Source organism: Lepidochelys kempii, chromosome 3 (assembly GCF_965140265.1).
Source record: "Lepidochelys kempii isolate rLepKem1 chromosome 3, rLepKem1.hap2, whole genome shotgun sequence".
Taxonomy (NCBI): domain Eukaryota; kingdom Metazoa; phylum Chordata; order Testudines; family Cheloniidae; genus Lepidochelys; species Lepidochelys kempii.
This window is the reverse complement of record NC_133258.1, coordinates 15356795-15370347: the sequence shown is the minus strand read 5'-3', so window position 1 is coordinate 15370347 and position 13553 is coordinate 15356795. Positions and strand designations below refer to the sequence as shown.

The window sequence follows — 13553 nt, the reverse complement described above, 5'->3', positions numbered from 1 at the left end:
GCAGTTATGTATTCCTTTGCTGATGATTTGTGTTTCTCATTTAGAATTTTGTCATTCCACCTGGTGACTTGCTGATGGCATCGCCTTACTGGTTGCACAGGAATACAAAATATTTCCCTGAGCCTGAAACATTTAAGCCTGTAAGTTGTTTCTTTTGGGACATGTATTTTGCTGTGTTTTGCCCTGGGCTGGAAAAATGGAGCCATGTGAAGGGCTGAAAGGTCAGCAAACAGTGGTAAAGTGTGCAAACTCCCTAGAAGAACTTAGAGTCTCAGTATAAAACTGAATATATATTGCCTGTTCATGAAGAAAAATACTGCAATACCCCAATAATTCATTGGTCAGACCTTGCTACCACCCATCCCTCTCCTCTTGTGAGAGGGAACTGGAATTCATAACAGATTGCAAATAAACCCCAGCAACAATACAGCTTCATATGCAAGGATTAGCTGTGTAAAGTCATTTTTAGCCTGGAGAAATAAAGTTAAGACTATTTATACAAGGCTTATTTGGAAAAAAAATGGTTTTCTTCCCACAGAGTCGTTGGGAAGAAGCAACATTAAAGAAGAATGCTTTCTTGGACGGCTATTTGGTATTTGGAGGAGGAAAGCACCAGTGTCCAGGAAGGTCAGTGAAACAACTGGGGTTTTTTTATTCCTAATTCTGTGGAAAATAGCTCCACTGGAGGAGACTCCTCTTTTATCTCCAAAACAATTTCTTTTTGCACCAGTGATCAGTAGCGTGTCATTTCTGGGGGTCTGTCCAAGGTCAGTCTATTAAAAGACTGCACACAAAGGAAGAGAGATTAGTCTTTTGATGTATGGAAAAGCAGCGTAGAAGATCAGGAGATAGAGGAGGAGAAGTCAGAAGAGGAGAAGAGGAGTCAGAAGTCAGCTCAGCTCTTTTCTCAGCTCAGCCCAGTGTCTTTTCATCAGTGGAAGGTTATTTCAAATACAGGATGTGCCAGTTTGAGCTCATGGCATTGGAGTGGCTATAAAACATTCTCTGCCCTTGGAGTAAGGAATAATGCACTAATCTAAGGGCTTTTCTTCATGGGAAAGTTTTACAGTTATGGTTTACCAGATTGAGTGTCCACAGGGGAGGTTATACTGGTCTTAGGGGTGGCTTTTTCCAGTTTAGTTTAAACCCCTCCCCAAGCAACAAACTAAACCAAAACCAGCCCTCTACTACATGTCATTTGAAATTAACACCTAAGGTAACACTGAAAAAACTCCTCTGTTTAGATCTTTAACTTTCTTATCCCTTCTGCCCTTTGTGCGGAAACGGAAGTAGGATTTAAATGGGTAAAAGATACCAGGAAAAAAAACATACAATAGAATATGATAATTATACAGAAACAGTGCTAGGATCATGATGGATAAGCTTTGTCTTTCTTTTTCTTTCAGGTGGTTTGTTCTAATGGAGACTCACATGTTAATTATTATACTCCTTTATAAATATCAGTTTACTCTTTTGGACCCAATGCCAAAGCAGGTAACATCTGTCAGTATCTGCATCTATTTTCTTTAAACGCTTAAATCTTTTACCCTCAAAGCTTATCTACATGCAAAAGTTGCACTGCTATACTAGCATAGTGAAAGCAGTGCAGCCCCCCCAGCATAGATGCAGTTATATCAATATAGCTTATTCCATAGAGGGAGGGGAATAAATTATACTGGTATAGAGCACTTTTATGCTTGTATAACTGTATCCATACTGCAGGTCGTACTGGTATAACTATATAATTAAAAAAAAATCACATCCTTACCAAAAATAGTGATATTACTACACAGTGTGTAGACCAGGCCTCAGTTGGAATGTTTATCATTTTGTTAAAAAATGAATGATAAAACACATAAGGCCAAATCCTGCAGCCAGAGTCCCCCCTGAGGGGGAGTCAGCAGGACAGGCTGGCCCATTCCCACAGTCCTTTATGCGGACAATCTAGTTGGGTCTGGACCAACCTTCCTGACCCACCCACATTCTCCTTCACAGTGTGCAACTTCTCCACAGCCCCACCTTTCCACTCAGTGGCAACACCACTGTGGTCTTTTTGGTGCATGGGTACCCGGACTGCACAGGCTTTGTCCGATAGCAAGGGATCTAGCCAGCTAGTACAGGTGGACGCTTGGGAGCAATGTGGCATTCAAGTGTAATTGCTGACTGCTCAGTGCTGTCCCACACCAAACCTCTTAAGGTTCTCAGTAGTGCAGCACATGTACCACAATCTGGGGGCAAGTATAGAAGGCACTTCAGTGGCTAGGCCTCAAGAGGTGCTAGCCCTGTTGGGTCCTGGGACCCAACAGGGCTAGCACCTCTTGAGGCCTAGCCACTGAACATCACCAGGAACATCACCTGGCTAGCACCAGGAACATCACCACCTAGCCCTTATCTAGCACTTTTCATGAGTAGAACTCAATGCACTTTGCAAAGGATGTCAGTATCACTATCCCCATTTAACAGATGAGGAAGCTAAGGCACAGAGGTGAAACAACTTGTCCAAGGACACCAGTGGGAGATCTGGGACTGGGACCCAGATCTCCTGAATGCCAGTCCATTGCACTATCCACTAGGCCACACTGCCTCCTACCTAATAAGCACTCAGACACACATCTAAGTGAAGGGACATTTATCTGGGCTGTCAGAAAAGGGAAGGGTTGCAAATACTCTAGGTGTGCAGTGGCTTAAAGAGTTACATTTCAAGGTAAAACATTCCTAGTCTGGCCCCTGGGGGTATCCAGTCCAGGGTTAGGCCTATTATCTGGGGTGTCCTCTCCCTCCTCTGCTGCCTAGTCACCCTGCAACTGCTGTCCTGCCCAAGAGCAAGGAGATTTCCTGGGGCAGGGTCTTTCAAAGAGTTTCTCCTCTGTTGGCCAGGGGAGGAGGATGTGCCTGTGTCCAGGCTGGAAAGTCAGCAGGGAGGGGGTTGATGGGAATTCATCACACAAGTCTTTAATGAGGACTTTAGAAGGAAAATGTTCAGCTGACTCTATTTACAATAAGGAAACAAACTTGTGTAGGCCAAAGATGGATTTGGATTTAAAAATCAGTGTCAAACCTTGTCATGGGGAACTGTTAACAAGTTCCTCAAAATGCTGCACTGTCGGACTGTGGTTATAGAAACCAGAGACTAATGGCTAGATCTTCAGAGGTGTTGGGCACCCACCATTTCACACTGACTCCAGTGAAAATGGTGGGTGTTTGGCACCCCTGAAAACCAGGCCTTTTTTATTGGTCATCCTAAATAGGGATTTCAGTATCCAATTCTAAGACACCCAGGTTTGAAAATTTTGGCCTAAAGTGTTAGTCTTATGCTTCAAAGGTATCAGAGAACAGACACCAACCCTCAAAATTAAGCTCAGTAAAGGCTCATGAACATAAATAACTTGCCAAACAAAACAGAATGTAAATGTATTGTATCTTCAAATTGTGATTGACTAGTAAAGGGCCTGATCTCATGCTGGTTTTACATGTTCTCAGTGAAGTTATGCTTGACAATATAACAGAGCAAAATCCATCCCAAGGGCACAGATTCTTACAGTGTAAGAGAGTAGATAGTGCATGGACCAGCACTCTGCTGACCTTGGTTCTATTCCTAGTTTGCTCCTGGGTAACCCTGGGCAAGTAACTTCCCTTTCTGTGCTTGTTTCCCTATCAGCCAAATGGGGATAATGATATAGACCTCCTTTGTAAATTGCTGATGAAAAGTGCTATGTAAGAGCTAAGTATTATTATTAATTACACTAAGGCACCTTTACACCAGTCCATGAAGTACTGTCAAATGTAATTTATTCCCACTTTATGGGCCTTTTACACTGCTCTGACCTTAATTTGTGTAAACTTAATCTGTATGTATATTTACAGGTTTCTATTGTTTGTGATTTTCTACAGAGTCTTCTCCAATTATCAAGGGTGTGTCAGCCCGATGGACCATGCAGGGTGCAGTATAAACTCAGAGAATGAAAGTTTATTTTATTAACTTGGTTTCCTGTACCAGCCACCTCCAGAGTAATGGACCATTTGACTTTTCTGATTTGGCATTTCCTCTGTTCCTTAATGAATTCACAGTTTTAACATTTTTAAATAGGAAAAGGTTCGTATGCTGAGAATGCTCAGTCATATCTTCAGATGGTGTAAATCTACGTATCTCCATTGATTTCAGTTGCCTTCAGTGAAAGCTATGTCAGTTTACACCAGCTGAGGACCTGGACATTAGTATCTAACCTAAGAACAAATTATTGTGAATGCAATGTTTTTGTGAGCATATTAATAGATTCCAAGGTCAGAAGGAACTACTCTGCTCATCTAGTCTGACTTCCTGTCTAAACGCAGGCCACAGAATTTCCCGGAAATACTTCCTGTTTGAACTACAGCATCACTTTTAGAAAAAGATTCCATCTTGATTTAAAAGTTGTCAATGATAAAGATTCCACCATGACCCTTGGTAAATTGTTCTAGTGATTCATTACCCTCATTGTTAAAGATATACTCCTTATTTCCAGTCTAAATTTGCCTAACTTCAACTTCCAACCATTAGATCTTGTTTTACTTTTGTCTGCTAGGTCGAAGAGCCCATTGTCAAATGTCTGTTCCCCATGTAGGTACTTATAGACTGATCAAATCACCCTTTAACCTTCTCTTTCTTTGAACCCTCTCCATTTTATCAACATTCTTGTTGAGTTATGGACACCAGAAATGAACACAGTAGCCCAGCAGTGGTCACACCAGTACCCGACACAGGTGTAAAATAACCTCTCTACTATTCAAGATTCCCCTGTTTATCTAACCCAGGATCACATTAGCCCTTTTGACCACAGTGTCACAATGGGAGCTCATGTTCAGGTGATCATCCACCATGACCCCCAAATCTTTTTCAGAATGACTGCTCCGCGGAATAGAGGCCCCCATCCTGTAAGCATGACCTACACTCTTAGTTCATAAAAATATTACAGAAAATTCCCACTTTCAACACATATGCATCTATGAACAATCTTTAGGACTCTATCACTTTGGTCTTGCTACTCATTGCAGGGAAGAAACTGGTTTTCTCCTGTGACATAGGAGATCGGCTAGATATTTGAGACATATAGCTACTAGGACTTCCGCACTGAAATCAAAACATTGAATGGAAGATCCTACAGAGGTGACGAAATCCCGATGACAGAAGATTAACACCTTGCTGCAGAGGCAGCTAAACTTGTGAACATGGCATGGCTGTGTCCAGAGAACGAACACAAGGGGTGTTCTTGTAACTTAACAGTAACAAGTCACCAGGACCAGATGGCATTCACCCAAGAGTTCTGAAAGAACTCAAATGTGAAATTGCAGACCTATTAACTATGATTTGTAACCTGTCCTTTAAATCAGCTACTGTACCCAATGACTGGGAGATAGCTAATGTAACGCCAATATTTAAAAAGGGCTCTAGAGGTGATCCTGGCAATTACAGACCGGTAAGTCTAACGTCAGTACCAGGCAAATTAGTTAAAACAATAGTAAAGAATAAAATTGTCAGACACATAGAAGAACATAAATTGTTGCGCAAAAGTCAACATGGTTTCTGTAAAGGGAGATCATGTCTTACTAATCTGTTAGAGTTCTTTGAGGGGGGTCAACAAACATGTGGACAAGGGGGATCTAGTGGATATAGTGTACTTAGATTTCCAGAAAGCCTTTGACAAGGTCCCTCACCAAAGGTTCTTATGTAAATTAAGTTGTCATGGGATAAGAGGGAAGATGCTTTCATGCATTGAGAACTGGTTAAAGACAGGGAATAAAGGGTAGGAATAAATGGTAAATTTTCAGAATGGAGAGGGGTAACTAGTGGTGTTCCCGAAGGGTCAGTCCTAGAACCAGTCCTATTCAACCTGTTCATAAATGATCTGGAGAAAGGGGTGAACAGTGAGGTGGCAAAGTTTGCAGATGATACTAAACTGCTCAAGATAGTTAAGACGAAAGCAGACTGTGAAGAACTTCAAAAAGATCTCGCAAAACTAAGTGATTGGGCAACAAAATGGCAAATGAAATTTAATGTGGATAAATGTAAAGTAATGCACATTGGAAAAAATAACCCCAACTATGCATACAATATGATTGGGGCTAATTTAGCTACAACTAATCAGGAGAAAGATCTTGGAGTCATCGTGGATAGCTCTCTGAAGACATCCACACAGTGTGCAGCAGCAGTCAAAAAAACAAACGGGACATTAGGAATCATTAAAAAAAGGATAGAGAATAAGACGGAGAATATCTTATTGCCCTTATATAAATCCATTGAATACTGCGTACCAATGTGGTCCCCTCATCTCAAAAAAAGATATACCGGCATTAGAAAAGGTTCAGAAAAGGGCAACTAAAATGATTAGGGGTTTGGAATGGGTCCCATATGAGAAGAAATTAAAGATGCTAGGACTTTTCAGCTTGGAAAAGAGGAAACTAAGGGGGGATATGATAGAGGTCTATAAAATCAGGAGTGGTGTGGAGAACGTGAATAAGGAAAAGTTATTTACTTGTTCCCATAATATAAGAACTAGGGGCCACCAAATGAAATTAATGGGAAGCAGGTTTAAAACAAATAAAAGGAAGTTCTTCTTCACTCAGCGCACAGTCCACCCGTGAAACTCCTTGCCTGAGGAGATTGTGAAGGCTAGGACTATAACAGGGTTTAAAAGAGAACTGGATAAATTCATGGAAGTTAAGTCCATTAATGGCTATTAGCCAGAATGGGTAAGGAATGGTGTCCCTAGCCTCTGTTTGTCAGAGGGTGGAGATGGATGGCAGGAGAGAGATCACTTGATCATTACCTGTTAGGTTCACTCCCTCTGGGGCACCCGACATTGGCCACTGTCGGTAGACAGGATACTGGGCTGGATGGACCTTTGGTCTGACCCAGTATGGCCATTCTTATGTTCTTATGGGTGTCTGATGTCTGTGTTAAGACAATCAGGGCACATCCAGCAGGGCCCTGTGTGTAACTGGTAGACAAAGGAGAGTGGGCGAGGATGGCTCAGAGAGCAGAGTATTGTGACTCCCTGGCTTCTACCAACAGGAACCATATCACAATCCTGCCTCTAATGCTAGGTCCCTTTGGGAATGTACAGATCCTGTCTCTGTAATGCACATAGATAGAGACTGGTTTCAGAGTAACAGCCGTGTTAGTCTGTATTTGTAAAAAGAAAAGGAGGACTTGTGGCACCTTAGAGACTAACCAATTTATTTGAGCATAAGCTTTCATGAGCTTAAGCTCCAATAAATTGGTTAGTCTCTAAGGTGCCACAAGTACTCCTTTTCTTTTTATAGATAGAGACTGTATGCAGCAGAGAATAGTGCAGAAATGGTTTGTGACACAGTCATGGGGCACAGTACTCACCGCTTGTCTGGTACCTCCTCCTGGTCACTCTGGTGATTAGCTCTTGAGGCTGACACCACTTCCCATGGTCACACGCCGTCAGACCTTCTCTCTCAGGTCTGCAGCTCCTCTCTCATCCCAGGAACTGCAGGATCCTCTTAATGATTTAGCTCTCTGGCTAGGTCACTCAGCATGTTTCCCCCCTTCCAAGGTACAGTCCTTCAGATTCTCTGTCTCTCCCACTGTGACCTATTCACTGCCCCACTAGTGCCATTTCCCCAGTGACAGGTAGGGGAACCCAGGCCCACTCTCTACTCCAGGTTCCAGTCCAGGGACCCTCAACCCAGTAGTTCTAGGCTTTCTTGCCCAGCCCTCACTACTTCCCTGGACTGCTTCCTACCACGCCTGGCTCTGGGCATACAAACTCCAAACCCTTCTCCCAGGGACAGCCTGCAGCCTACATATCTCAGCAGCCACCCAGAATCCCTCCCTCTTCTCAGGGCAGGGAGTGACTGCCCTTTCCCAGCAGCAGCCCATCTGTGGCAGCTTCCTGTCTTGATAGGCCCCATCTGTTCCTGCACAGCTGAACCTGCTTGCAATCAATATCCTGCTCTCTGACTCTCCTTCCAGCTGCAGCCTGTAAAGTTAATAGGCCTATCTGGCCATCTTAACCCTTTCCAGTCCTGTGTGGGGTGGACACTGCATCACAGATACTTATTAACCAGAAAGGATCATGATAAGTGCAATAGAAAAGCCCCTCAGGAAATTAATAATTTGGTGTTTGTAACACCGACAGACCCCCGTCGTTGGTGGGCAGGGTTGAACCTAGGACATCTGGAGCTAAATGCATGAGCCTCTACTGCATGAGCTAAAAGCCACGTGGCCCTTAGCTAATGCTGTAGCAGACTCATTAATCTCTAAGTGGTCTCGGTGCCACTAGAGGGGACCGAGGACCACACCCAGGAGATGTGTGGGTTAAATGTTCACAGCAGGTTCAAATACCTTTCCATGAAACCATCCTTAAGTGAGTACCATCCATCCTGTGCACTGAATGAGGCAGGGGTCCAATGGAAAAAAATGTATGTGAACATGGAATTAAAGGTTGTATAATTATGCATATGCACAAGGGGGCTAAAATAAGCTTGCACAGAAAACTTTAGTTCTGGCACTTCCTAACTTTTGAGTGTTTGGGGAGAGGAGGAAGCATAAGCAGAAAAAATAGCCTGTGAGAACACCACAGCCCCCATGTCTTTACTATCATTTCATCAAGCAGAATTCAGTAAAATATTTAGAAAGGGTAATACTGAGGCCTTGTCTACACTACAGGGGAAATTTTATCTAAGCTACAGAATTTGAGTTACATGAAATCAACTTAGCTTAGATCTACTTAACATGGGGTCCACACTACACAATCTCGATGGGAGATAGTCTCCTGTCAACTCTCCCTACTCTTCTCGATCCGGTGGAGTACAGGAGTCTACAGGAGAGCGATCTGCGGCCAGTTTAGCGGGTCTTCTACCACCAATGCATCTGTCGCCGCTCGATGATGCCCTAGTAAGTGTAGACAAGCCCTGAGAGACACAGCTTCACTATTCCTAAGCACAGCATGACAAAATACATGTTGTAACTTATGAGTGCGAGGCTATTATCAGGTTACAAATATGGAGTAAATTCCCTGAAGCCATTGGACTTATTCTAAATTTATGTTGTCTTAGCGTAGTTGAGAGCTCTCTCTACAATTTTGGATTCGGCAGTGAATGAGGTAGGTCAAATAGTAACCATTGTATACTGTGACACCTTCCCCTGGGGAAGGAATTGCGATGTTCCCCTGGTGTTATCTGCACTGGTGATCTGCTAGGTCACTCCAATCCTTGACTCTGGGAGCCAGCCTTACCTTTCTCTGCTGTGAGAACTCTGACTCCTGGGCTGTTCACACACAGCCTCTGTCATGCAAGATGCTTGGATCGTGCAACTGAATGACACTAGCCAATATCTCCGGTCCCAGACACAAACCTAGGAACCTCCGTCTTGTGGTGTCCAGTTATGCCTGCTGGATGCTGCAAGGTTATATGAGTTTGTCAATTTAACAAAGAAATTGATATGCTTGTTATCCCAAGGGGAGTTGACAAGCTTCAAACCAAACGCACTGCTTCAGGTAAAATAAACAAACACATTTATTAACTACAAAAGATAGATTTTAAGTGATTATAAGTCAAAGCACAACAAGTTGGATTTGGTCAAATGAAATAAAAGCAAAACGCATTCTAAGCTGATCCTAACACTTTCAGTGCCTTTACAAACCTAGATGCTTCTCCCCACAGGCTGGCTGGTTGCCCTTCAGCCAGGCTCTCCCCTTTGATCAGCGCTTCAGTCGCTTGGTGATGATGTCTGTAGATGGAGGTGGAAGAGAGAGAGGAAGAGCATGGCAAATGTCACTCCTTTTTATCATGTTCTTTCTTCCCCCTTGGCTTTACCTCATCATAGTCCCTGACTGACCAAGGAAAGGGGAGTGACTCACTCGAGAGTCCAACAGATCCTTTGTTGCTGTCTAGGCCAGTGTCATTTGTTCTTGTGAGGCTGGGCTGGGTTTGTCCCATACATGCCCTGATGAGGTGTGAACTGCCCCTCTGTTCCTGGAAAGTTTTTGCCTGAGCTTGAATTAAGCCATGAGGATACGTTTTCAGCCTCATAACTCTATACATGAAATTACAACCTATAACATTACTATAACAACAATGCTCAGTGAATCATGAGCCTTCCGAAGACACCTGACATGACAAACTTTGCATTGGATACCACACAATCATAAGGATGAACATGGGGGTGCAGAGTGTTCCCCCGAGATACAGAGTGTCATAGGGATGTAGCCCTGACCCAGGTCAGGTGACAGGAATCAGGAAATAAAGTACAATACCACTGTCACTTGGCAGGTGCAGTATCCATTGACTCCAGTGACCATTTGTACATCAAGGGTCTGCTTAGTGGGCAGCAGGTGCAGTGAATGAGGCAGGGGTCCAACTCATTCATCAAAAACAATCAAAATAAATGAAAATTGGGCTTCAAACAGTAATTCTATTGCAACCTTAGCTATGGCGCAAGTTTACTATAATTAAACTATATGTTAAAGGAACATTATTAGGTTGCAAAGTCAAGCACTTGTAATATAGGAAATGCTGGAATTAAGGTTGCCTGTGCAGCAAAATATTTACATTTTTTCAGAGGTTTTTTTTAGGTTTTTTTTCCCCCACTTAAAACATTTCAATCAACTTTGACATGAATTTGCAAATCATTTCAGTGTCACCAAATCTGCATTTTTCAGTGTAAAAAGGTTTAGTTGAAAAATTTCACCCAGCTGTACAGACAGCTTAAATGCTAGAGCTCCAGGTATCCCATTCATGGCACAAGATCCAACTTACACACTGAATGAGGCAGGAATGCTGCAGAACTAATGGGAACTTTTATTCCTGTAAAAAAATCTGTGATTGTGTAACTAAAAATGGTCTTGGCATGCCTTTGCCCAACGGAGCAGCAGAGATAAAGCTGAACAGGCTGCCTTAACCTCACTTCTGAGCACTTCGCTTTGCAGTCAGTCTTAACATTCTTTTAACATCATTTAGTTTAAATAGAAAAATAATAAACCAACAACTCCCTCTCAACCTCTGTGCCACTAGTTCATGGGCGTTCGTGGTCTCAGGGTCTGGTTCCCTGAGGTTATTTTCCTAAAGCTCCAATAGCTGCAACAGCAACTACAAATCTTACTGAAAGCTGCTCTCAAGGCTAACTCTATGCAGTAGCATCACTGAAGTACTGCTGATAAGGCTTCTGGGAAATGTAGTCCCTCAGTCACTTGTTATACACATACCCAGTTTGTTATATATATATATATGTTTGTGACTGAGTAGCTCACAGCTGTTGAAATAAGTTTCTAACCCTCTGCTTTGAAGACAGATAACAAACATTTGCAGCCTGAGCCGATTTAAACTGTTGTGAATCTCCTCTGACCCCTGATTAGAAAGCAACTCTCCCTCCCCTCCTTTCCAGAGTGGGCAGAACAACCCGGCTGTGTTTCTTGCCTTGGAATCTTGTCTCCATGGCAGTGATCAGCCAGTGGCATTGACAGGAAAAATAGGCCTTATCATCTGTCCTGGACTGAGCCTGGGCAATCTTTCAAGCTGGGAACGGCAGCAGCCAGTTCAAAGCAGCGGGAGGAGCAGCTCCCCAGTCAGTGTGCAGGAAAATGGACATAACGATGGCTGTTGTGTTGGTATTGGTTCTGGGACTTCTTATGGTCAAGTTTGCTTTGTTTCAGCCAAGAAACCCAAATTCCCCACCTTGCATTAGTGGCTGGATCCCTTGGTTGGGAGCTGCATTTCAGTTTGGGAAAGCTCCCCTGGAGTTTATAGAACAAGCCAGAGTCAAGGTAAGAATTATAATAGGGTGCATGCATCTGTGTGTTGGGGGAGGGGGTGCCTGGGGCAGTATAGGGAGACAGATGAGGAACCTTTCTGCATTAAAGGAATCCCTTACAACATTAAGAAGATTTCTATCATTTTTATTGTAACACAGAAGCCTCCGGCTGAAATAGGTGATATGTGTGTCAACTGATTGGCAGGTTACCCTAGATACCTTGGACTTGATATTGCAATCACTGTTTTCGCACAATAGTACCTGAGCACCTGATCGGGACACACAATGCATGCAGCTTTTCTTTCTCAGCTGGGTACTGACCTGGGTTCCACATGAAGGGAAACACGTTGCAAAGTGCATTGGGACTGTAAAAGTTTGTGCGAGCTGATTGTATGAGGTATCACCTAATACACAGTCAGTAGTGCCAGCTGCATGTGTTCACAAACGATGGGCTGCCCCCCCGATCATGAAATTAAAAAAAAAAGGGGGGGAGATTTTTTATTTGCCTCCTTTTTGAGTCTTCAGGGTTCATGTTTTCAAGCTGTTCTCTGCAACAAGTTCTAGAAACTTGGTGGGGTTTATGTTCCCCCTCCCCAGCCCAGCCCATGAAACCTGAGATTAAAATATAATCTCATGACTCCAGTAGCTGGAGCTTTAAGAAAGACACCAAATATCGCAAGACTTGCAATACAATAAAACTGGCAACAGTGTTAGTTCAGGATGAATCACACAACAAGTTCATACAACCTAGCTGAGTGCAGAAAAATTCCCTGGCTTTTGAGTGCATAATATATCAACCTTAGTGTTACATAATTGTAAATCTCTCCCTCAGATCTCTTATTATTACATCTAATGTAAATCAAAGGGCAATATTAGAGCAGATGCCTGCTGCCATCCAGAATGATTCATTTTGCAAAAGAGTTATTTCCAAAACATTCACTTTGAGGACTGAAATTTTCCTACAGTTTATTTCTTGCTGCATGTGATTTCTTTTGCAGAAAGTTGGAGCAATATCCGTTTAGATACTTAAGGTTGAAGCTAGAGACTGGGCGTGGATTAGATCTCATTGAGGATTAGTGATTTTGGTTGAAAAACAAGTTGTTTGAAATGAACAAAGGCAATTCAGACCAAGAAGTTGCATTAGAAAACGTCTTTAACATTGAGCAGGAGTTGTCCTATTAGACTCACGGGCTTGATACTTATTTACACCAAGGCCATTTTACACCACCCTGGCATTGTAAAAGGGCTTTAACATGGGAATAAATTACATTTATACTTGTTTTAAGGCTCCTTTACACTGTCAGCATGGGATAAAGCATCCTTCAGGTAAAGGAGAATCAGGCTCATTGGGACTACATTAAAGTTAAGCAATGCATAAGGCTTTGGAGGATCAGGGCCACAGACACAATTCATTGTGCATTCCTGCCCAGCTAGCTAAAGGGATACTGGTAAAAAAAATTCTGGAATAAAAGTCATGAAAATTTAGTTCAAGTTTTTCCCTTTTATTGAAATTCAAAGCTATGATGCAAACTTTATTTAGATTTAAAAAATGAAGAAGATGCCTACACATAGCTCAAACTGCCTTCAAAATAGTATCGCATAACCCCAGCAGCATTCAAACAAGTATTCTGCCAGTTAGACACTTAGAGACTTGTTTTGATCCCTTCATCCATAGGCGCTGACTGCATGGATGCTCCAGGGCTGGAGTACCTATGGAAAAAAAATTAGTGGGTGCTTAGCAACCACAGGCAGCTAAGCTTCCCCCCTGCCCCCCCCCGGCCCCCGTGTTTCCTGCCTG

The 13553-nt window shown here is 42.9% G+C and overlaps 1 protein-coding gene across 3 annotated transcripts in view; it reads left to right on the top strand.

Moving 5' to 3' along the window:
• CYP39A1 (cytochrome P450 family 39 subfamily A member 1) overlaps window positions 1-13553 on the top strand; it is an 80514-nt gene that overhangs the window by 15474 nt on the left and 51487 nt on the right. For 2 of the 3 annotated variants that reach the window (XM_073335797.1, XM_073335796.1), the window contains 3 exons: window positions 45-140; window positions 539-627; window positions 1407-1494. In XM_073335797.1, coding sequence (XP_073191898.1) covers window positions 45-140; window positions 539-627; window positions 1407-1494 — 273 coding nt within the window. Of the gene's footprint in view, window positions 1-44; window positions 141-538; window positions 628-1406; window positions 1495-11480; window positions 11769-13553 lie in introns of those variants that run through there. The other variant, XM_073335798.1, reaches the window with a different exon arrangement.